Source organism: Antedon bifida, chromosome 3 (assembly GCF_963402885.1).
Source record: "Antedon bifida chromosome 3, ecAntBifi1.1, whole genome shotgun sequence".
Classification (NCBI taxonomy): domain Eukaryota; kingdom Metazoa; phylum Echinodermata; class Crinoidea; order Comatulida; family Antedonidae; genus Antedon; species Antedon bifida.
The window spans coordinates 28,187,755-28,215,009 of record NC_136228.1 but is presented as its reverse complement, the minus strand read 5'-3'; the positions used below and the strand labels follow the sequence as shown (position 1 = coordinate 28,215,009).

The following is a 27,255-nucleotide window of genomic DNA, read 5'->3' as shown; positions in this document are numbered from 1 at the left end:
TGACGATACTCTACGAAATTTCTCGCCTGGTTTTCTTTCATTTCTAGATTTCGTTTTCTTATTTTCTTTGCTGTTATTTGAGGATATGATTCGTTTTTTTTTTCGCAAACTATTTTTATAATTCTGCTCAGGATTTCAATGAAAAATTCTTCACGTTTCAAGCTCAAGCGTGTGGTGTGTGCATACTCCATCAAGACATGCGCAAAAAAAAATTGATGAATATCTGAAAAAGACAAAAGTGAATACACTCACTGATAAAGAGAAAGAGTTATGTGAAGGTAAAATCACTATTGAGGAATGTAAAGTGGCTCTTTTAAGTATGAAGAAAAATAAGTCGCCTGGCTCAGATGGACTAGGTGTTGAATGTTATGTTTTCTTTTGGGACGTTGTTGGACAACTGTTATGTGATGCGTTAAATGAATCCAAAGGAACTTTCAAATTCACAAAGAAGAGGTGTTATTACCCTTTTATTTAAAAGTGGTGCAAAACAAAATTTAAATAACTGGCGTCCAATTACACTCCCAAATACTGATTATAAAATCCTTGCACATGTGTAAAGTTATAGACTACGCAGGGTCATTAAGTCATTGATTGATTCAGACCAAAAGGGTTATATTAAAGATAGGTTTGCGGGAGAAAATATACGTTTAGCCTAAGATCTACTTTATTACACAGAAGAAAATGATATTGAAGAAGCAAGGATGGTTCTTGACTTTAAAAAGGCCTTTGACTCGGTTAGTAGAGACTTTATATTTGCAGTATTAGCAAAATTAAAATTAATGTATTTTGTGAATGGGTAAAAATTCTGTATAACAAAGTAGAGAGTGTCACAATTAATAACGGATGGGTATCTGAAGACATCATCAGAATGGAAAGAGGCATTCGGCAAGGGTGTCCGCTATCGGCACTTCTATTTATCCTTGTAGTCGAAATAATGGTTTCTAATAGTAATATTTACAAGGGAATTAAATTACCAAATGTAAATGTCGAAGCTAGAATAAGTCAGTTAGCTGATGACACAATATTTTATGTTGGTAATGAAATAAGTCTTTATACAGCGGTTAAAACTGTGGAAGAATTGTGTGAAATATCAGACTTGAAATTAAACAAACATAAATCAAAAGCTATGTGGATGGGTAAATGGAAAAATAGAAGTGATAAACTACTCGATTTAAGTTGAGAAAAAAAGCCGATAAAGATATTAGGAATATATGTGGGTTATGATTTTTTTAAAGACTTGTGAAATTAAAAATTGCAGTGATAAACTGGTTGATTTTGAAAAGATTTTGAAATTATGGAGTTCTAGAAATTTAACACTTTATGGGAAAGTAATTATATTGAAGTCACTTGCACTCGCAAAACTTACATACAATGCAAATATTATTACTGTACCAAAGTATGTTTATGACATAGTTAACAAACAAAGCTATACATTTTTATGGAGTAAAAAATCTGAAAAAATAAAAAGGAAAACCTTAATTGGAAACCTAAATGAAGGTGGAATTAAAATGCCAGATTTTAAATTACATACAAAAGCACTTAATGTCACATGGTTAAAAAGGTTGTTACATGAAGATGCTGGCTGATGTTACAAATAAAAGTTATTTTAATTTATGGAAATCTTTTAAACAAGGAATTCTATTCAGAATAGAATGTGATATAGTGTATAAAAGAGAGGAAAGCATAACAAAATGGGAAAAATTAAAAAATATTATTTTAAATATGTTAAATTGTTAAATAATAACAGGCTAAAAACACGAGATATTATTACGACACAATACTAAGTGTTCTAGTATGGTTTTACCTTACTAGTTTTATTTACTGGTGGTATATGAGTTACAGTATAATATTTTATTGTGTGATGGCAATAGTGAATCTACATTAAGTGATGTATATTTTAATATAACTCAGTCTATTTTTTAAATACTTTAACTTTTTATATATGTAAAATACTCAAAATACGAAAAACATAAACAAAACTTTAGGCTGCAGAGAAATTTGTTGTCAATGAACGTTGATATATATTATTGTAACAATTGTAAGGAATGAAATAAAAGTGAGTGAATCTCACAAAAGACAAAATATAAAATTAATTAATATTATTAATTCCTATAGAGGGCTCAATCAATTACTCTATCCCCCTATTGTATTAGCAGATCTCCTCTATGATTTTGACTTTCTAATTTGATGCGGGCGCGCTACTCCATGGCTCACAATGGCGCCACCCATTAGCGCTATTCTATCCTACAATGCCTTTCGAAATTGTTACAAGCAGGAGATGCTTGTGTTATAAGTTCTTCGGTTTGAACAATACCATGAAAGCCCTAGTGGTCCAATTGTTAGGACTGCTGCATATCAAGCAGAAGGTCCGGGTTCTAATAAACTTCTCCTTCATGTTCCTAAATGGAAACTTCAGACATATGGCCATCGTACATTTTCCTGTGCAGCACCCATTTTGTGGAATAAACTGCCAATCGACATAAAGACATCTGAAAACATCAACACTTTTAAAACACGACTAAAAACCCATTTTTACACAGAGGCATTTCCTGCTTAACTTTGTCAAGCGCCTTTGAACATTATTATGGATACTGGCGCTATATAAATCTGATTGATTGATTGATTCGAGTCTCGGTTGGGGCGACTTTTTCTCATTCTCACAGATTTTGATCATCTTGTCGTTTCAAATTAATTAATTAAATTTCCGTATAGAAGAAGAATTAATGTTCGTTGCCTGTTGTGTTTATATATATAAAAGTAGAGATCCTGTTTCGTGAATAAAATACTGAAAGATGAGGGCGTATCAATTTGATCTCTGGTGCGCGTGCGTACCACGCCGAGAATGTTAAAGAGTCGCTATCCAATCGAGTTTGAACTCAGCCCAGAATCTAATGGTTAGAACAGCTGCATATCAAGCAGGAGGTCCGGGTTCGAGTCTCTCTTTTTCTCATTCCCACAGATTTGTTCATCTTTATCGTTTCACATTAATTAAATTTCAGTATATCACCGGGCGGTTTAGAATGAATGTGAATGATGTGTTTATATATACATCCATATGTTTATATTTATAACATAATTGTAACCTATAAGAGGTTTTATCATTTTCTTAATGAATATGTAAATATAGCATAATCAGTCATTACCAGTTACAGTCATTGAAAACTAAATAAAAAGGGGTATGCGTAATATGCGATACATGGTTTTAACGTCGCAATTTTCAAATGTGGACGTATACAACAATGTTTTCTCCTTCTTTAATAGTTCGATGACAAATTTTTGCTTTTCGTCGAAGATAACTTTATCCGCTACTAGCTGCTTCGATTTCCGCCACTTACGCTCAGCTTTCCTACGGTCAATTCTGGCGCGTTTAACATCGTCGGTAAACCACAATGGGTTTACTAGAAGTATATGGATTATCTGAAAGTTTTAGGCAGTCCAAGTGAGAACCAGGATGGACTTTAATCCCTTTATAACTGATCTTTGACCAACAAACCAAAGCTTAAACCAGGTGCCAGGTTTTGAAAACATATTTTGGTCACCGGATTGGTGATCACAAACTACACATCGTTTCAAATTACAGAGTCTGGTCTACTATGAAGAAGATTTAAGCTAAGACAATAAGGAATGCCGAATTGACGGAATTTGAGTACTAAGAGATAAAAGATACCAAATTAAATTAAATGATTACTACTAATGTTTTTTTATATAGTTTAATAATAAATAAACCTTTACATTAGTAAAACCAATCATATTGAATCGATTGATTGTTTTTCCATTTAGACAGTATATTGATTGAACGTTATTGTATATTGGCCAACAGGAAAACAAAATCCGGGAGGCTTGTGAGTGCCGACTTGTATTTCTTAAAATGTGCATTCTGTCTTCCTGTTTATGTTATTTTTGTTATTAGAAAACGAAATGGAATTATCTTTCTAGGAAATATGACCGCATTTACGGAATCAGCATGGGCCCCTGATAAAGGCAAGAACAACAGAAGAGACATGCAATGGGGAGGGGGAACGCTCTATGTTGATAAAAATGAACTAAAAGATACCGACACTGGAGGACGAAGAAAATTGTCTCATCGTAAGCAAATACCAGTTGTAGACTTATCTAAATGGATTCAGGAAAATACGAGAAAGGAAGACTACGTCATTTTCAAATTAGATGTTGAGGGCGCTGAATTCGGAATTCTTGAGAAAATGCTGAAGGACGGAACGTTTGCATGGATTGATAAGTAAGATTTTTGTTTATAATTATAATAATATCGTATTTCTGAAGAAAAAAAATAGCGTCAAAGAAAGACATTAACGGAAGTGTATCGCAATATGAAAAAATCATTTCTGTAGAATAATTAACAACACAATATGGTAAATGTAAAGTAATTTGTTTCATGCTATCACTCAATCTCAAGGTCCAATATATTCCATGATTTATGTTTAATTCGAGCAGTATGTGCGTGCGCTTCAGTCTTAAAATAAAACGAAAAAGTACGTTAACGCAATTCTGTTCGCTAAACTACGCTGTTATACAATACGATAATATTACTTTATTGCAATTATCTTCAAATTGAAGTTTACCATTGGAAAGATAAACCCACTTAATAAACATTTTTTTAAAGACAACTGGAGATAAAAAGCACGCAAGCATGAAACAGTTGAAATAAATTAATAACTACATTTGTACTATATTGAAATGGATTTATAGACAAATCCTCCATGGTCTGTCGGTTTTAAACCGTCTTAAGCTCTGTCTACACCATAAATACTGTAGTAGCTAGATCAACTTTAGTAAAATAAACTACCGGAAATGCCATTTGTGAACTTTGATCCAAAAACCAGTACGTATCTCCGTAACTACTGGTCATAGACACTTGAATTTAATCTTAAATTGAACGAAATATACATTTTGCAGTCAGGCTTGCTCTATGTGTGTGTGTGTGTGTGTGTGTGTGAGAGAATGGAAATGAAACACAAATATAAATGATATAATGATTTGGATAAATATTTATTCTGAAAAGTCCCGTGAGCACCGATCACGACAAAATAGAAAATATACCTATTGGGATAAGTGATTAAGTAGAAAATACTGGGATGCTACAAAAGCCAAATTAGAATGCAATAAAGTGGGAGAGTGGGTGGGAAAAGAATTAAACTTTAAGAACCTGAGCACAAGCGTACGTTGCGGCTGGCGATGATTTAGAAAAGGGTGAAATGTTTGAGCCGCCAACCGTGCAAAATGCGATTGGTGTGTGACACCACCAATCGGGCGATTTTGTTATTATTAAACATTTTTAAAATGTTCAAAAGCTAAGGGCCGGTCAATGGTTATATGATTATATATATAATTGTATTTCCGCAACCACTGGTCACAGCAAGTCAAATTTGATCTCAAATCTTCATATCTATGTAGTACTGGTCGTAGATACTTAAATTTGGTATCACATTGTTTGAAATATATATATTTACATTTATTGTATTAGAACATTTGGTTAAAAGATGACCGAAAATAGTATTAATTACAAATGTTTCAAACAAAACTCATCTCTACACAACTTATCCTATATAGACATTAATGTTATGCAATAAATGATGCTTTAAATGATAGGAATTAAAACAAATCCCTTACTGTTTGTAATTGTTTTTGCATTTTGACGTCTCGTGGTTACTAAATGTTCATGGTAGTTTTCCTAGTCTAGTGTCTTGAGGAATTAGAAGAGAAATCTTTCTCCACTCTTGAATATTTTTAGGATCGAATATTAAGATTTTGAAACATTGCTGCAGATTGTCACTAATGTTATGTATTAGTGTTCTTGTATTGTATATTACGCAAACAGTACCTTTTAGATTACCGTCTTTATTCGAATAAACGCCCCAGATTCGTGAAGATTTTAGGAGGCGTTTACTCAAGGGAGGCGTTTATGGTATCTTGTATAAACAAATAAACACCTTTTATTTTTTTTTTCTCTTTCGTGGGGCCAACCCACTTTTATTTCATTCTTCATATTACACATTGTAGTTATATATAGAAATTGTATAAAATGTCATTAAAATAAAGTTTTAAATATATATATATATAAATAAAAAAATAAAAAACACCTTTTATTTATAAAAAAAAATAAAATAAAATTAATATAAAAAAAGTGATAAAATTGTATCAAAATGCTTAGTAAATTGATTATGGAAGTCAATGAAATGTGTTGTGATACAATAATATGTTATACAATAACATTTTCACAATATATTTGTGAAAATATGCATGTGGCGGCCGGGGCGTTTAAATAGTATTCCAAATGATGTTCTATCAGCGGGAAGGGACGGTGTTTATTTCTCAACTCAACTTGCTCAACTCTTGCTTTTTTAACGTCTTTTTTCTGTCTTTTAGAAAACAAGTGACACTGTCACAGGTTCAATTTCATCTGTTTATCTATTTATTTATTTATATGAATAAAATACCGAAAGGTGAGGGCGTATCAATTTGATCTCCGACGCGCGTGCGTACAATTGAGGGACTAGTGCTGTTCCGCCTTACAACGCCGAGAATGTTATATGTCGGTATCCAATCGGGTTTGAACTATACCATGAAAGCCCCAGTGGTCTAATGGTTAGGACATCTGCATATCAAGCAGGATGTCCGGTCTCGAATCTCGGTCTCATTCACACAGATTTCCTTATCTTAGCTTTAACGTTTAAGATAAAACATTTCTTTCGTGTGACATGTGATACGTATGAATTTTGCACCCAACATCCATTTTCTATGGAGATGGTCATGGGATATGTGAAAAGTTCGTAAACCAATAATTTATTGAATTATGACTTATTAAATAATGCAACAATTACCTCTCGCTCAAAAGGCTATCAAATGTGGAATTTCCAGATGGCGTCATTAAATAAAAGCTGAAACCGTGCAAATGGCATCATTACAAGTCGGTAGGTTAGGCGCAATTTTCAAGTAAAATAAAAGCCACGTGGTCGTGGATTACTTCAATTCACTTCTATTTGTAATAATAAACATTTACAGGATGATTGATGTAGCCATTATAACTATATTGTTAATATCTTTCTTAAATTTGAGGTGTGTGCCCTACATTTATTCGTTTTTTTTTATTCTTAGCGTGTGTAAAAAATCGCACATCGTAAATGCCACCTGCATTTTTACAATGTGGATAATTTTCAGCGAATTATTCGTTTAAGGTGATCCTTACTCTAACCTTATGTTACGTTTTTATTGTAGGCATACTCTACCCTGAGCGTCCCTACACAATACCACGTTGTAACTGAGGTTTTGAACATAATTATTCTTCATTATTCTACTATTCGCTGAACTACAAGCGTATCGTATTTTTTTTAGTTGTATGAAAAAATGTCTCTGGCGGGATTCGAACATGCTTACAGGGCGAGTATCATACCACTAGACCACAGAGCCATATATGGTATTATCACAGATTTTCACCCACCAAACACATTCTCCCATAGTCAAACGTCCTTACAATCAGTGGAGGCCTAACTACTGTAGTCCGAAAAAATTTCAACTTTAATACGCATCAGTTTTTTCGTACAACTAAAAAAATACGGAACTTTTGCCAATGAGCTATGCTCGACGCGATTATGAGATCATGTTCCGAATATCAGCACTGTTTCTATAATTTAACAGTATGATTTATATATAATTTACACAGTGCTACGCAACACAATTGGTTTACATATACACACTATTATTTTTAAAACCGTTGCGTATTAAAGTTGGAATTTATTCTAACTAGTTAGGCTTCCACTGACTATGAACACGCATGGTTCCCATGTTTGCTCCTTCATTGCCTTTTAAGCTCATTCTTGGCACCGATGAGGTTTGTACCATTGTCTGACATCATCATGCGTACTGGACCTCTCCTTGTCGTGAAACAGCGCAAGGCATTGATACAGCTTGCAATTGCCTATGAGGGGAATACTTCCAAATGAATGGCTCTTGTCTTCAAATAAGTAAATATTACACCATGTCTCTTGTGTATGGTTCTTCCTCTCCTTATGTCGAATGGTCAAAAGTAATCCATTTCAGTATGTGAAAATGGGTTTTCACCAACAGTTACTTTACAACCCGGCAGGTCGGCCATTTTCTGGTTTTCCACTCTTCTATGGTACCTCATACATACTACACACTGGCTTATTAATCTCCTTGAGGTATCCAATATTTTTCCTCAAATGCGTTATGATTCGTTTTCTGCCACAGTGACCAAGGTTTCTATGCATCTCTTGCAGCATCAACTGCTTCCACTGCTGATTGATGATTCACTGCTGATTCATTCACATTTGTGAAGGAAATCCAACATGTTGACACTTCGCACAAATGTATGGTGTCATTTGATGTTGTTAGTTTGTTCACGAACATCCCCCTGTTTGAATGCATTGACATTGCTGTTGACTATATCACTAATGATGTCAATTATAATATGAGCTTAAACAAAAGCGATTTACGCAAATTGTTTTTACTTGCTACGGAAAAAACCAATTTCATATTCAATGGTGATATTTATGATCAAATAGACGGTGTGTCAATGGGATCCCCACTTGCACCTGTTTTAGCCAATTTATTTATGGGTCATCATGAACAAACATGGTTAAAGAACTTCTCACAAGCTTCGGTCATGTTTTACCGTCGTTATGTTGATGACATTTTTTGTTTATTCAATACAAAAGATGATGCAAATACTTTCTTTGACTATATTAACGATCAGCACCCCAACATAAAGTTCACAGTTGAATATGAGATTGACTATTGTCTTCCATTTTTAGATATAATGTTAAACAATAATGGTTCTTCTGTCGTAACTTCGGTCTTCAGAAAGCCTACCTTCACGGGTCTCCTCACTAATTTTAACAGTTTCACTTCCTTTTCTTACAAAATTGGGCTTGTTCGTACTTTGATTGACAGAGTTTACAAATTGAATAATTCCTGGTCTAGCTTTAACAATGACATTTCAATCCTAAAAACATTTTAAGTAAAAACTGTTTTCCACTCAGTCTAATTAATGACAATATTTACAGATATCTTAGTATTATTTTTTCTCCTTGCAATGTTGCGTCAGTTGAGTCGATTATTGAACAAAACAAGGTTCTTTATTTTAAATTACCTTACTTACAGTTTGCCAAATGCGCACAACAAAGAATCGACAAAATTACACGTAAATATTGCAAAGGTATTAATATTAAATTAGCTTTCAAATCATTCAACTTGTTTAGTCTTAAGGACCCTGTCCCTGATGTGTTCCGCTCTCGTGTTGTATATAAATTTAAATGTATGGGATGTAATTCCATGTATATTGGTGAAACCAATAGACGGTTATCAATGCGGGTGCGTGAACATTTCAGGGACAAGGCTTCTCACATTTTTCAACATCTGCAGGATTCAGAACGGTGTAAGGCCCTCGCTAATGCGGGTTGCTTCACCGTTCTGGATTCTGCAGATTCCGCTTTCAAACTTAAGGTCAAGGAAGCCCTCCACATCTCGTGGAGTAAACCTTCCTTGAACAAACAAATCTATAACTTAGGCGTCACACTTGCCATATGATTGGTTGTTGCCTTCATTCCTTGTTTTATTATTATGCTAATTACCTACTTATTTACATGCAATATGTCCTATTGGTATATAAGCACTCTAGGCGTTGTTGACTGTTCTGATGATGAGAATAGTTTCTCGAAACATGTCACATTTACGTTTTAAGGCAATTTGCCTTTATATTAAATGCCTCGTTATAGTCATCTCGCAAGTTTGGTGGTATTATTCATGATTCCACTGCTGAGGATTTGAACCACTATGCCGATTCATTTGCAACGAACGTGCTAAACCTTGTCTGTGTATTGGCAATGTAATTAAGTACTAGAGAATCCAATAGGATATATCGGGTCTAGGACAACTACACCCTAGACAACTACCACCCGGACAACTACCACCCGGACAATTACCCCATGGACAATCACCCTCCTAAGACAACTACCCTCTTAGGACAACTATCCTCTTAGGACAACTACCTCCTATGACAATTACCCCTTAGGACAACTACCCCCTAGGACAACTACCCTCTAGGACAACTACCCTCTAGGACAATTACCCCCTAGGGAAAACTACCCTCTAGGACAACTACCCTCTAGGACAATTACCCCCTATGGAAAACCACCCTCTAGCTACCCACTAGGAAAATTACAATTGGCCCATAGGACAACTACAACTTTGGACAACTACGATTGGTAACCAAATAAACAAGCTGCTTCTTTTGGTGCCAATTGTATTGTAAAATCAAATTGTGTGGGAAGAAGGGACTACGTGGGCGTTGTATCACACTATACATTTAACAATATTTGACCGGGTGGTAGTTGTCCTAGGGGGTAATTGTCCGGGTGGTAGTTGTCCGGGTGGTAATTGTCCAGGGGGTAGTTGTCCAGATACGCTCTGTAATATCACAAATATATTTTATTTATTTTTTAGATGGTAGCACTAGTGTCGCAACACTGGTATCACAAGTAATAATCTATATATAAATTTACGTAAGGGCAAAATTTGGTAAATCGCGCATTACTTCTAGAATTTTTACTTGATGGTATATAAAGTTGGTTCGTACTTTCGGTACTGATTTTAACCACCTGATGTAACCCTGTTTACTAATTAAATTGAGTTAGATCATTAGTTATTGACGAATTTAGGTTCAAAGATTTGCCCCAAATAGGGATGTTTTCCGATCGTAGTATACACTGTCTCATGGATGTCCATCTTGAAAAATACCCACACACAATAATACGAGGATGCTTCGCATTTACTTATCTCTTTCTACGATAATTGTTTAGCTGAAAACCGGTTAAACAGTTCGAGTACAGTATCATAATGTTGATTCTCTGTTTAAAAAATACTATTTTGGTAGATTTAATATACGTTTATACAAATGTACTGATTTGAGAGGAATGGAAAATTCCAATCTGTATTCTTCTTCATCTTCTTCAATTTTAAGGAGCAAACTTCATAGTTGAAGGCTACTGCTCCATTAAGGGTCCCATTGTGACATCGGCAGCCAACTACGGCGCCAATTCGTCTGTCCACGACAGTGTGTGTGTATGAATGAACTAGTACACCGGGGTAACCCCCTACACGTCTCGAAAGATGTACTAGGTTCTTTAAAGTGCACATGAGCCAGATGTACACTGGACCTACGGTTTATAGTCCTTATCCGAGAAGACTTGTTCTACCACCAGAACCATGGAGCGAGTGAGCCTCGAACCCTTGCCAATGTTATGGCTATGGATTTCGGTTCCACTGTCTTAACCGCTCGGCCACACTCACTCACTATTAATTAATTTGAAGCTTCAAATTCCTCGGTAAATAGAGGGTGTATAGTGTCGGGTGTATATAGAACAGTAAACTTAATCAAAACTAAGACAAGTAGGTACATTTGGCCCTTGGAGAATAAAAACTTAAATCTTAAGATATAGTATTGCAATACTATACAAGGTACTGTAAATACGTATTAACCACTTTTGGTCGCCATTTGAATCGCAAATTTCTTACTGTGAGTGTTGTTGGTAATGTTAGTTATAATATAAACATATATACACAAAAACGTTATTACTGTAAGGGTGGGTAGATCCTACTGTTAGATTATAAACACATAATATACAAATACACTTTATTACTGACAGTTGCTTCTCAACGTGTGTATTAATTAAAAATTACAAAAAATATAAACGTCGTAGTGGTGTATATAATTTATAGGCCTATAAAACATGAACAAATATTTCGTTACTAAGTGGATAAAGAATATATTTAAAAATTGTTCCTCTTTGTAGGCCTACTTATCCTCTTCTCCATCCCCCAACCCTAATGTTACATACAAAACACAAATTGGGTTTGTTTAAATGAGTCCAAATCAAATATTTGAGTCCAAATACTCTGGGAAGTATTCCCAGAGTACTAATTTTAGTTGACTACATAAACCATCGTGTCTATTTATTCGTTTCTGTAAACGACAATGTATTATAGTCCTGCAGTACGTACATTTGAAATCTCCATTTTTTACGATTAAATTACTGTGTATTCTAGAACCGTCTAGTAATAATATTAATAAAAATAAAAATGAAGATGAAGATAAAGATGACGATGACGACGACAACGAAAACAACAAGAAAATTATCACGCGGTCCCTTTTCCGGATACAAAACACTGTTTCTTCTTTCTCATTTTACAGTGTTTAAATATTGGTTATACTTTAATATATCATTATTTTATTTCCGCATTTGTAATAGTTTAGTATCCCTTCATCATGTCATGCCCTAATAATGTTCATTTTTTTCTAAATACATTAAATATATTTTAATATTCTCCACCATCCAACTACATAAACATTCATTATTGGTATAATATTACAATATTATTATTATGTAAATACGTGATTTGTTGAAAAATAAAAAAAGCAACATTACACTAACATTTTCTTTCGTAGAACACTGTTCTACATCAAGTAGGTCTACGCACATGTCCTGGACATCTGAAGGATTAAGTCCCAGATCCGAGGGAATCTAAATAAAATAAAAGTTGTACTAGAGGGTAGTTGTCATAGAAGGTAGTTGTCCGGGTGGTAGTTGTCTTAGGGGGTAGTTGTCCGGGTGGTAGTTGTCCTAAGGGGGTAGTTCTCCTAGAGAGTAGTTGTACTAGGGGTTAATTGTCCGGGCGGTAGTTGTCCTAAGGGGGTAGTTGTCCTAGAGGGTAGTTGTCCTAGGGGTAAATGTTCGGGTTGTTGTTATCCGGGTGGTAATTGTCCAGGGAGTAGTTGTCCAGATACGGGATATATCATCGAACTTAACCTCCATTTCCTGCTTTTTACAGCTAGTGTGGCTGCAGTCAACTCTAGTCGAGAAATGGTCTGCCTTTTCAAAGGTGTCACACGTGAGCTGCAATAAAGTACATTCTTCACTCCCGTTCTAACATATGCAACCATTCCATATCCGTTTTCACTAGCATCTGGGAACACATAGAGTTGACACGGCCTATTTGCACGGTTAACACATCTTGCTATTTTGATGTTAAATAAGCTTTAATTCTTTCTCTGCCAGCGTCGTTTTATTTCTCCATCGATGGGTTCATCCCAGCCCTTGTTGTCCCGCATTACTTCTTGAAGCAACATCTTCGCCGGTAGGATAACTGGTGCTATTAAACCCATTGGGTCAAAGACGGAACTTAAAACGATTTCCTTTCCTGTGACAGGTCGTTCTCGACTCTTGTTGAGTAAATATAAATAATCTTCTTCTGGATGCCTAGAGCTCTTTCACATGGTATGGTTTCTTCGTTCAGATTCTGGTATTTACTTCTTTTGAATTGCTGGTCCATTTCGTCGAACGAAATCCTCCATCTTGACATAGTATTCTCAACTGCTAAATACGTTCCACTACAGTGCCAGGATCCTCCACACTCTTTAACAAATCGTCTACGTAGAAGTTACGTAACAATATTTCTTTGGTTATCTGCTTTTTGCTCCAATATAACCGTATAAATCAGTGGGTGGTCGTTGACAAAAATCGTTAGATTTACCCAAAATGCAATTGGTCCTGGTGGTTAATTCAAACGTTACTGACTCAAAGTCAGCAGCTGTCAATCAAATAACCGTTATTTTGTGTTGCAGCTAAAAATTGCTCAGTGATAACTGGTTAAACGGCGTTCTAACACCGAATTAAATGGGTGTTTTTAACCGGTTATTTTGCGCTGCCTTTTAATAACCGGTTACCACAAAGGTGTCCTGTTTCTGCTCCCAAGAAACATAAATTGACTATAAAGATTTAACTAACAATGAATATCTCGGCATAACGCCATGAACAAGTTGTGTAATTTATGCATTTGACCGTATAATGTCAAAGTCTTTATATATTAGTAAATGTAATAAATAAAACTGAACCTATCCACGACCCTTGAATACCTCCATTCGGTGATAACCAAAAGTAGAGGTTTTGATTAATTAAAAACGCTTCTACATATTGTACAATAATGTTGTCAATCTCAAATGTTCGAAGTTTCTGTTATGCAAATAGAATGTTTGTTTGTTTGTTACAATATTACAAATACACATATACAAATGACAGGGTGAGAGCTAGACTTGTCTGTATTTATTGTCTTTTTTATGTTAGTCCACCAGTCGAAGTTTCGATTTTTGTCTGAAAATACAAGTTTACAAGCTCAAGTAGTATATGTATGAAAAGCCATATGTGCCAACATATTTATCTTTTTACTAATATTAAGTCAAAACTCCGGCCGGTACCCCGACTAGATGAGAGCAATAAGCTCTAGAGCTTGTTTCCATTTGGGTCGCCGACATAAACAACACCATACATCACAAATCTTAATTAACAAGCAAATCTAAGTTGCAATTCAGATGTTTGTAAGTGTATATTTGAATTGATTATGGTTTCCAATGTCCTTTAAACTAATATTAAACTATTAAACCATATTTGTATTGCATTAAAGTAAAATGTTTATTGATTTCATGAGAATTTTTAGAAGAATATATTTATTTAGAATAAATGTTGACGTCATTAGTTAAGATATAGTTAAGATATATCGAAATAAGAAATTCAGAGCATAACAAAACATAGACACGCTAAATAATTAATTAGTATTCCATTCTGGAATTACGAAGGAAATCAATCTAACCTTTAACTTGATTATTAAGCAATTCTAAGCAACAGCTAAAGGTCCATTTACACTAGGGCGATAACGATCGACGACAAATAGATAAACATACATTTTTCTTGGATAAAACAAAAAGAAATTAAAACAGTTTTCGTTCTATAACTATAGTATAATCATTTATGCCATATTTGATAAAAATAATATTTTTACAAATTTAATCAAATGACGTCATGATCAATAAAAACAATAAAATCGTTGTAAATTGTAACGATATTATTGCTCTTACTAATCATGACGTCATTTGATTGGACGTGTGGAAATATTATTTTCATCAAAGGCAGCATAGATGATAATCCTATAGTTCTAGGATGAAAATAAAAACAAAACATGAATTGCCTTGGTTTATAGGTATTATGGCGAATACCATAAGTCGCAGCCAGTTGGTATCTCTCACTCTGCGATGTCACTCATAATTAAAAACGTTCAAACTAAAGGGAGAAAGATGTTCGATTGGGGTGCAGAAAGGAGAAATTATGCGGATTTTGCAACCATTCATCCAAAACAGGCAAGTCTTATCATCTGCAATACGACTGACAGACTTAATTACTGCTTGGTTACTTGCTCACTGAAACTGATGTAGACGTGATTTATCAACTAGCTCCTGACTCACTGACCCTTCCATGCACCAAGTGCCAAGGCGAATGATTGCCATGTTAACTGTTTGACTAGATCGATAACTAGCTAACTGACTGACCAACGACCTACTTGTACTCAGTGATTATTTCACTGAGACCTGATGGCTGCTAACGTGTTGCCTCATTGACCATTACACGCACTGACTGACGAGGTAATTAAATTGCTTGATCATTTTTAGATGACATGCTGACGCTTATTGATTATTCACTGATGAAGTGACTGCTGGTTATCATAGCAAAACGACATCCTGACAGACTTGCTGACAATTTTTTGAACTAACGAGATGACTAGATTGACCGACGACATTTTTACAGACACATTGTCCATTCCATGAACTAACGATATGACTAAATTAATAGACCAACATTTCAATGAACAAACGAAACGAATATAGTTCTTTTTTTTTTTTACCAACGAGGTTTTGACTGATTCGATGTCCATTCCATGAACTGACAAAGTGACTATATTAACCAACGATATTTTGACTGATTCGATGTCCATTACATGAATCGACAAAGTGACTATATTAACCTACGAGATTTTGACTGATTCGATGTTAATTCCATGAATTGACAAAGTGACTAAATTGACCGACGACCCTTTTACTAACTTTTTACTGACAAGGTAAAGATATTGACCGATGACATTTTGACTGATTCGCTATCCATTACATGATCTGACGTCGAGGTAACTATACTGACTGACGAGACTGTAACTGACTCGTTGTCCATTCCATGAACTAACGAAAATACCTTCGTCACACAATGGTTTGTTACTGGCTGTAATTAATTCACCGATCAATTCATTTTCTATTCCATGACCTGACAAAGTAACTAAATTGATTGATATTTGACTTATTTACTTGCTATCCATTCCACAAACTGTCGAGATGACTAAATTGACTAACACTTCGACGGATTTACTAAATTGACCTACGACAACATTTTGACTAAGTCGCTATCCATTGCATTATCTGACGAGGTAACTATACTGACCGACGATATTGTAACGGACTCACTGTCCGTTCCATGAACTAACAAAATAACTCCGTCAAGCAATGATTTGTTACTTGTGATTAATGTCACCTAACAGTTTATATTATTAAATACATCATACTATTTAGATACCAGATTCAACTCCCGGTGAAGAAGGACAAATTTACAACAAATGCAATGGTGACAAGAATCTAGCCATTACAGTGAACGTTGGTATGACTAAGAAACAGGCAGTAAGAGTATTAACTACACTGAAGTCTTATAAGATAAAAATACCAGTTACTGTGTTTGTGTTCAGTGAGTTTGCTGAAGAATGGCCGGAACTAGTACAAGCTTGGGCAAAAGACTACACTATTGGTCTTCGTGGAAATCATCCATATCCAGCTGGACATTTTGAAAAGATGTCTCCAAATTGGATCAGAGAAGCCGTAATTAGTTCTGAAATGCGTCTTCACGAACTCGATATAAAACCGGTATTTTATGCACCCGATGAGGACGGTGGTTCAGTTAAGGAACAGCTAAAAAACAGAGGATTCCGTATTATCCAACCTGCTATTAACTTTCCGCCAAAGTTAGGTAAGGCTAATAATCCACACTGAGCATTGGCATAGAGCTCCTAATAAAAAGAAATAACCACAACAATAATGTCCTTTTATATTGTGCAACACACGATATTGAATATGGAATGTAGTCTTAATGGGAGCATTTTAGACATGCCTAAAATCATACCTAGCTAGCGAGCTAGCTAGTAATTATTACTATTATTACCAAAAGTCTTAAGTATGTTTTACTACCGTATTTTGCAGAACCATTACTGACTGTTGAGAATTACTACCGATTCCGAGATGTTGAGCGTGTACCAAAAGCGCTGAGAATGATTTCAGAAAAGTTAAAAACCTCTGATGGTGGAATACTTGGTCTAGATACAGACCTTCCTGATACTTACATGAATCTTGTGTTTTTGCTGGATTATCTAGTTGAGAATTCTGATTACCATTTGGTATCGTTAAACCAATGCTTAGATTAAATATACATGGGTAGGAAAGAAGAACCTGAGAATATCTAGTCTTTTCAAGATTTTGGGTACTATGGAAGGCAATTGCCGCCAAAAATACGATTACAAATATACAAAGTATTTGTGTGCACGTCTTTTTATTGTACGTTTCCGTGAGTACGTTGTACGTTTCCGCGAGTACGTTGTACGTTTCTGCAGGTAGGTTGTACGTTATGCGAGTACGTTGTATATTTCCAAGAATACATTGTATGTCTGTGATTGACAGTTTTAGCGGCGATTGACTTCCATAGGGCAGAATAGGGTACGTGTGATTATTGGTCTTAGTTACTGTAGTTGATAGTGGATGGTACGTATTTTTAAATACAATGTACGTACGTTTTGTATGGTAATGGTTTTGTATGGTAATGGTAATGAGGTTAAATAGTTCTTATATTTTCAATTTTCTCCTTGGTGTCAAATAACGTAATTTAATAAAAATAGAAGTCTTCTATGTGAAGGAACGTATTCCGGTTTCATCCACAGTTTACCACTGTGCGCTCCTATACCCATTTTGGTTGTACTTGCGCACAGTGATAATAAATAAGAATTAGCTTAGCACTGTGCGCTACTATACCCATTTTGGTTGTACTTGAGCACAGTGAGAATAAATAGGATTTAGTTTAGCCCTGTGCGCTACTATACCCATTTTGGTTATACTTGAGCAAAGTGATAATAAATAGGATTTAGTTTAGAACTGCACTGCTATACCTAATATAATAGGAGTACATTATTATGTGAACAAATACTGTAGTAACACAACATAGTATTTTTTAAATATATTTTTAACTTTGAACAATAATTTAATAACATCTTAACATCACTTTTGTTGGTGGTACAATTGTACAATCTGCTTTAATCACTGTTTTATGTTTTTTTTTTGCATTTTACTTTATTTTACATTTTAATGTACTGTATGTACTGCACAAAGTAGTAGTAATAAAGAATATAGACTCTTTGTGTTTTGCTTTGTTTTTTTAGTTGGTTCAAATAGGAACGATGCCAGAAGGTGATTTTGACGGGAAATTGTTTCTCCATTGGGGCTATAAGATAAGCGGTCTTGGGCAACGAAGTTGTTTTCCACTTATACACATGCGTATCCATTTTTCCATTTTCCAAACCCGACAATCCCATTTGAGAAAACTTTCAATAGATGGATGCAAGGTGCAACTCACTCATGAATAAGCTGAGTTGATCAACTGGCGAAACCTGTGTGTAATTGTTTTGCATAATTACTACTTTTTTAACTTAAATTTATGTATTGTTTATTATTAGTTGATACAAATACTATAATACTAGTAGTAAGTTTTTAGTCGCGTGCAATTTTTGATGAAACCAGTTTTAAAACTCTTTTAAGATTATTTTATTTTCTTCCATGCCTTTTATCTTTTAATTATAAAAATGTATTTGTTGGATCATCAACAAAGAAAACAATATAAAAGAAATAGGTTACTCAGCGGTATAGATAATTGCAGATATTATTTCAAGTGTTTAGACTAGAATTTATGAGAAACACACTAGAACAATGGCATGGTTGAAAACGTAGAGGTGATAGAAAGCCCAATCATTATTAAGAGATTCGGAAGCTTTGACAAATTAGTAAGAACAACCGCCATCATTAAGATCATAGTGAAACAAAAACAGATGTAAGTCGACTGGTATGGAGCTGAATAAGAAAGTCGATGCTTAACGAAGATGCACATTTCAAATGAGTATACATACAGTGTAATTAGTGATATTGAGAGTGATGATAATACCACTGAGCCTGTCAACCTAATTCCACCACCACCTTCAAGAAGTAAATTTCAGCAATATACTCCTACTGCATTCAATTGGGGATAGTCGCACCCTTAGATGCAGTGTACATAGAAAATCCTAGTGAAGCACAGCGACGCGTTTTTAACCTGCTTAACGAGTATGGTGCCTCTGAGGCATTCAAACTAAAGTCTCATAAGGAGATTCCAGGATTTCTCCAAACTCAATCATAAATTTCTATTGATCATACATTCCAATAATTATCGATCTATAGTTTTCCCTATGTTTCATAATTTTTGGGATTTTATTTGTGTTACACGAGCTTGTTGAAAATAAGCACTTTCTTATCAGTGGAGGGATAGTTCAAATTACACAGTAAAATCTCTATTCTTTTGTACACCATTTCACTCTATAGTTCACTATGTCGGTCGGTCGATCGGTCTGTCTGTCGGTCTGTCGGTCTGTCTGTCGGTCCGGTATCACTATGCATTGTAGCACGCGACTTAATGGCTGTTGGCCTTGTTTTAAATAGAGAGGCATTTTAAAAAGCTATGAAAAATAAACAGTGTGGTAACAAATGTTATCAGATGACCAAATATAGGTAATATAACTTGAATTTTAGATTTCTGGTATTTTTATGCTCATGCTATAGCAAAAATTATCCACCGTATATCCACAATCTTTTTTCACCTTCTAGCGAGTCACCAGACATGTTATTACATTAGGTTAAACTACCTACTACTGAAAAAAGTTTTTCCTGGTTTTTATGGCAGAATTTTGCCAAATTTAGTATTTGACCATATTAAGGGAAATTCATGTTTTTTTGTCTTGATTTCTGTTACAAATATTTGATTTATGTACAATTAACCAGATATTATATTTAAAATTCATGCCTATACCAGAGCTCTAAGGACGTAGACACGTTACGCCAACTGATTCAGAAAGTATTCCGGATTCATCCACAGTTTACCACTGTGCGCTACTATACCCATTTTGGTTGTACTTGAGCACAGTGATAATAAATATGATTTAATTAACCACTGTGCGCTACTATACCCATTTTGGTAATACTTGCGAACAGTGATAATAAATAGGATGTAGTTTAGCACTCTGGGCTACTATATCTATTTTGGTTATACTAGAGCAAAGTGATAATAAATAGGATTTAGTTTAGCACTGTGCGCTACGATAGCCATTTTGGTTGTATTTGAGCACAGTAATACTATTATTATAGGATTTAGTTTAGCACTGTTCGCTACTCTGCCCATTCTGGTTGTACTTGAGCATAGTGATAATAAATAGGATTTAGTTTACCATTGTGCGTTACTATATCCATTTTGGTTGTACTTGCGCACAGTAATAATAAATATGATTTAGTTTACCACTGTACGCTACTATACACATTTTGGTTGTACTTGCGCACCGTGATAATAAATAGAATTTAGAGTAGAGGGCGTATAAAATGGTGTTAGCAGTTTCTCTCTCGTCAATACTCGTACTTATTTTAAGGATCCATTAACATTTAAACTATTTTGGTGTACTAAAAACGTATCTAGAAGTGTTTTAACGTGGTGGTTCAAGTGTCGGTCAGTAATTTTTAAATTATGAGTGGAAAAAAGGAGCAAAATCTGTAGGCCAACCATCGCCACAACCAAGTGATAAGCCGCTTTCTAAGGGCCCGAAAGCTGCCACGCCCAAATCTGATTAAGAATTTAGGGCTAAGCTAGATAATATCATTGATTATATAGAAAGATTAAACAAACGAGTTGATGCTCTGGAGTTAAAACTTTCAGAAGTTGAAGAAGACATCGTTCAAAACAACTCTAGTTGCAGAACCTTAATTAAACATTTGAAAGGATCGTTTCAAACAGAGGTAGGATTAATAATTAAGTATGAAAAGTAATAATGAAGTGATGTTTGATGAGCAAAATAAAACAATCAAGGCTCAGAAAAGTGAAATATTCACTTTACAGAAGCATTTATTGCAGCTTGAACGCCATTCGCGTTCGTATAATGTGCGTACTGGCGGTATACCTGAAGTTCCAGGCGAAAGTAAGAGAAATTCTTACTAAAAAGCTCAGTCTACCCCATGTTTTAATTGAAAATGCACACAGAATAGGAAAAGCGGAGGCCAATAAAAATCGACAAGTCATTGTTAAGTTCATTCAACGACCGCACAAGCACGAAGTATTAAGAATGTTAAAACACTAACAAAACTTGGTATGTATATCACGGATGACTTACGAGCAGCCGATGTTGCTACAAAGCGAAAATTCCAGGCCATTATCGCGAAGGCTTACAAAGAAGGACATAAAACTATTTTTCGTAATGGAAACTGGTACGTAGACGGAAAATGTATTCTACGTAAAATATAACATTTTAAAACTTTTTCAATCATAGAACTTTTGAATGGATCGATCTACACAAACTGACGAGAAATCTGCTGTTTTTGTTACACGAAGAACAACATTATATTTGGACAGTAGTTCTGTCTTTCTCTCTTTTATTTATAATATTTAGATTCTTTTTCTTATCACGGTAAACCTAATTCAATCAATCAATCAGGCATCCTTCAGTCAAAATTGACTATGGAGACAACATTGGAGAGAATTTCATCAGTTATCCAGCGAGTCTGTATGAGTTCCAGTGGCTGATCGAGATTTTCTTTTCAGATACCTCTCTTCATTTTCCATGCGATATCTTTCTTCGCTGTGTACAATACAGTCTTTCCATGATTTTCGGTCATCAGCCTTTTTTCCACAGTTGATGTCCATTACCTTCAAGTCTCTTTTACATGCATCTTTGAAACGCAAAAGTGGACGTCCTTTGAATCTTTTGAAATTCGTTAGCTCACCGTACAACATAACCTATGGAATTCTTGTATCATCCATTCTTCTGACATGACCAAGCCATCGTAGTCTTCGCTGTCGAATTAATGTAAACATCGAAGGAATGCCACATCTATCTATCTTTTCTTGTCTAGCATGGGTTGTCCACGATTCAGCTCCATAAAAGAGAACACTAATGACACATGCCATATAGACTTTGATCTTCACAGCCACTCTAATATTTTTGTTTTCCCAAACACGTACAGACAACCGACTGATAGTACTAGACGCTCTTCCGATTCGAATGTTTAGTTCACAATCAAGAGAGTTTTTATAAGTTATAACTGAACCAAGGTAATAAAATGTACTAACATTTCAAGTAAACAATTGTTGACAGTAACATTGTTTTGACCAGTTGTCTTAAACTGTAAACTCTTTGTAGAAGTTGTAGACCATTAGGAGAATGGCTGCAGAAACAGGCATCATCTGCATAAAAAAAATCACAAAGAAGAACCTTAAATATTTTTGTCTTAGCCTTAAGTCTGTCCGGGTTGTACAGCTTGCCAGTAGATCTACAATGCAATAAAACTCCTTTTATAAGATTAGGTTCAAAAGCTCTTTGGAGGACGATGCAAGGTAAATCCCAAAAAGAAGAGGGGCAAGAACATCTCCATGTTTTGTCCCACTCTCGACATCAAATGAGTCAGACACTGCTCCATTGTACTTGGCAGTAGCTTGCATTCCATGATGGAAGGATCGGATAATATTTAATATGTGTACGAGTATGTGGACACCCAATTTTCCTTGGAATTTCAAATAGACAGTCTCTATTAATAAGGTCAAAAGCCTTAGTGAGATCGATAAATGCCAGGTAGAGTTGCTGTTTTTGCTCAACACATTTTTCCTGCAGCTGTCTAATAGAGAAAATCATATCAATGGTAGATCTTCCAGAGCGAAAACCACACTGAGACTCTGGATATACCCTTTCCGCTAAAGGCAGCAGACGTTGTAGAACTACTTTTCCACAAATATTGAGCAGAAAGATGCCGCGATAATTATCACAGCAACCACGATCACCTTTATTCTTGTACAGAGTGACAATGGATGCATTCTTGAAATCCTGTGGACCTTTAACAAGAGACCAACAGAGACTAATAAGCTCATGCATATGATGTATTAGAGTCAGGCCACCTGCTTTAACAATTTCAGTTGGTATTCCATCATCACCAGGAGCCTTGCCTAAAGACAGTTGCTTTACTGCTGATTGTACTTCATCCATAGTTGGGTAGGCATCAAGTTCCAACTTAGTTGGTAAATTTTGAACATTTCTGAGTTCCTCCTGGGATACAGGCATCTTAGTTTGGTAAACTTCTGACTTCTACCCATCGATCCATCTCTCTCTTCTGTTCAATTATCACCATTTCGATCTAATTTGTGCTGTTTTCTTTTGCACTGGCCCAATGGCTTTTCGGATTCCTTCATACATTCCCTTCAAGTGCCCTGTATCAGCATTTTGTTGTATCTGAGCACTAAGTTCCTCCCAGTACTCGTTAGTGCACTGGCGCACAACTCGTTGAACATCAGCCCTTGCTAAACGATTATGCCGTGTAGCGTGAGTTAACAGAGCTGTACGTTTCTTCTCAATGACGGGCAGTAACTTTTCAGTTTCAGTTTCTTCAATATTTTTGCACTCATCTTGCGTAGAAATATTTTTTGCTAATTGATATTTGTAACGCTCGTAGCGTCGTACGGTTGGTATTGGTATACAAAAAAAAACTTCCAACCAGGTTTCGCACTTCACAATTAATTTATTGCGGTTCAAACTGAAAATGTAACAAAATAATACAGTAAAGAACTAAAATGTATTCAGGTTAAATTAACAAAATGTACAAATATGGTATTAAGCCTAAACTAAAGAGAGTAATCAAAAGAAGCAAATAACAAACTTACATCACTGGCCTGTCTGGTGTATTACAAAGGTGTGCATAGGATTACCGCTCACGAATGAAAAGAACGACAACGACAAGCGCAGCACAATAAAAGGGAATAGAAACAAAAGAACGGAAATTTACATATTATGTCAGGTGCAGTTTAATATAGCAGAAAGAAAGCGTTGCGTTACTAACAATGTTCAAACTTTGCACATTTATCAGTGTCAGATGTTTCCTTGACATTAATCCTCCGAAGAGGGTGATGTTTGGTTTTTGGTATTTGCTTTTGCACAATTTTTAGTCGACTGCAGACCAGAGAGTGGTCTGTTTCGCAAACTGCACTATGAAACGTACGAGTTTTTTTAACATCATTTAAGGAAGAACGGCGTGTGATTATCAAGTCGAGCTGATGCCAGTGTTTAGACCTAGGGTGTCTCCATGAAACTTTGTGAGATGTCTTTGATTTGAAAAATGTGTTAGTTACGCAAAGTTTGAAGTATGAGCATAATTCAAGAAGCCTCAAAATTCCCTAAGCATGCTGGCCATGCTGCCCTGTTGTCACCAACTCGAGCATTAAAATCACCAAGCAAAATTAAAGGTGTTTTCTCAGGAATGTTCTTAATAAAAGAATGCAGATATTGATAAATCTGATCTTTAACCTCGTCTGAATGTTGGTGCATACAAACTCAAGATGACAGGTGACTCAATAGAGTTTGAAAGCCTAATTGCAAGCAACCTCTCATTACTGCCTTCTAATACTACAACATCTCTGAACAAGCTATTCTTGATGGCAAAACAACGAATTATTTTTAAACTAATGTTAATTACATATAAATCTCTTCACGACAAATCACCATCATATATTTCCAATTTAATTGATAATAAAAACAAATACTAATTGAGTTCCTACAATTTCGAGTACATCTGCCGTGAGTTCGGTAGGAGTGGTGGCGTTGCTGCCTATATCCATAGTTCAGTAAAGTATAGACGTCTTGATATAAATGCTTCTAACTCTGAATCATTAACCTCGTCTGAATGTTGGTGCATACAAACTCAAGATGACAGGTGACTCCATGGAGTTTGAAAGCCTAATTGCAAGCAACCTCTCATTACTGCCTTCTAATACTACAACATCTCTGAACAAGCTATTCTTGATGGCAAAACAACGAATTATTTTAAAACTAATTTTAATTACATATAAATCTCTTCACGACAAATCACCATCATATATTTCTAATTTAATTGATGATAAAGACAAATACTAATTGAGTTCCTACAATTTCGAGTACATCTGCCGTGAGTTCGGTAGGAGTGGTGGCGTTGCTGCCTATATCCATTGTTCAGTAATTTATATAAATGCTTGTAACTCTGAATCATTGTGGTTTGAAGTATGTGATGGGGATAAAAGTACGTGATAGGGGTAATTTATCGAAATGTTAATTCCAACATAAATGAATTTAGAGAAGACCTCTCAGATACCTTAAAACGAATGAAATTCAACAAAAAAACAATGTATACTAATGGGTGATTTTAAAATAAATCTTTTTAATGCAAACAACACTGATATAAACTCATATTTTACGGCTATTGAATGTTTAAATATGACTCAGTTAATAAAATCGACAACTCGTCCTGCATCTAACAACCTAATTGACCACATATTATAGTAACATTATTTGTAATAATAATAATATCATAATAATATCTGCGACGATGTCGTGTGACGTATCGGATCATTTACCAATATTTGCAATTTTTGAAAATAATAGTGACATTACTTCTAATGATAAGCATTATTATAAATCAAGATGTTATAAGTATTTTAACAAAAATGATTTTGTAAATGATTTATCTAACGTGTCATGGGAATCGGCTTATTTATGCAATGATAACAATTCGGCTTGCGATAGATTTAATACTAAATTAAAAAATATTTGCGACAAGCATGCGCCAATAAGAACGGTGTCATTAAATCATGTAAATAAAAAAACATGGATCACCCGAAATCTTTAAAAATCTAATAATAAAAAAACAAGATGTACAAGAAAGTAATTAAAAATAAATTTGATAATTCTAATTTTATGAAATATAAAAAACATCGAAATACCTTACAAAGGTTTTAAGAACTGCATAAAGAAATTATTATTCACATATGTTTTCAGCTAACGTAACCGTAAACGAAATTCCCCCCTCACAAAAATGTTTTTTTTTTCTCAGTATCTGTCCAATCCCTTACCGAATTCTTTTTTTTCTTGAACCCATCACTGTTAATGAGGTATTTAATTTAATTTGTAAAGTTGACCAAAATAAAGCTACTGGATCAGATGATCTACCAGCAAAATGAATTTCAATTGCAGCATTACATATTTCAAATCCCTATTCCCCTGTGTTATATATTTAATTTATCATTTAATAACTGTATATTTCCAAATCTGTTAAAGTGTGCTCGAGTTCAACCAGGGGTCAAAGGAAATACCAGAAAATTTCCGTCCTATCTCAATTTTACCAGTTCTTAGCAAAATACTTAGGCTAGAGGGCTCACTGCTATTATTATTGTTGTGTCAATGCCATGAATTTTGGGGACAACCCGTCTGCAACTATAGCTATCTGCATTACGCAAGACTGCAAAAATTGTAACGGAGAAATTCCCCGAAGCCGCTAGCGCCATACTACACAACGTGGACGGCATAGTACTTGTCAATTAGGAAAGCACAGAAGAAGCTTTAAAGAGAGCTAGCAAAATTGATGAGTTATTAAATAAAGGAAACTTTACGATAAAGAAGTGGATTATAGTTGAACAGTCACAAGCGACAGTTCGGATGATCCTTCGCGTCGTGTGTTATACTTGCAGCACGTATAGGCCCACGTTGCGTTGTTGCGCCCAAAGTGGAAGGCAAGCTTAAACACGATGTACACGACGTATAAATAGAACAAAGCAGGCCTACTCACCCCAAACCAACTAAGCATATTGAGAGGCCAACATACTTCTTGGCTGTTAATGTATGTAGACATGGAAGCTCCAAACATGGGGGAATCAACAGTACAACAAGCAAACACCTTCAAGTGGACGTCTACAATTTTTTCCAATTCTGTTCCTTTTTCCTGCAATTATTTTATTTCAAGACTATTGTGAGTAGAAAGTTCATTTCAAGGTTCCTGAATCATCAAGCATTCTTTGTAACCATCTTGTATTTTTTTAGTTTTGAACTATATAAGTTTAAACTTTTTCTAGGCTAAGGAAGCTGATTGTTTTATCAAGCTAGACAGGCTGATAAGCTCATCTTGTCACCTACCAAAGACTGTTTATTACCATCAATAACAGCCTAGCTTGTATTTTTAGT

At 35.0% G+C, this 27,255-nt stretch overlaps 1 protein-coding gene across 1 annotated transcript in view; it reads left to right on the top strand.

Moving 5' to 3' along the window:
* Positions 1–18,243, top strand: part of LOC144838350 (uncharacterized) — a 110,166-nt gene extending 91,923 nt beyond the window's left edge. The window contains exons 3-7 of the mRNA XM_078693688.1: positions 3,937–4,237; positions 15,067–15,294; positions 16,410–16,425; positions 16,478–16,925; positions 17,156–18,243. Coding sequence (XP_078549814.1) covers positions 3,937–4,237; positions 15,067–15,294; positions 16,410–16,425; positions 16,478–16,925; positions 17,156–17,376 — 1,214 coding nt within the window. The 3' untranslated portion in view covers positions 17,377–18,243. The remainder of the gene's footprint in view (positions 1–3,936; positions 4,238–15,066; positions 15,295–16,409; positions 16,426–16,477; positions 16,926–17,155) is intronic.
* Positions 18,244–27,255: the final 9,012 nt, after the last annotated feature.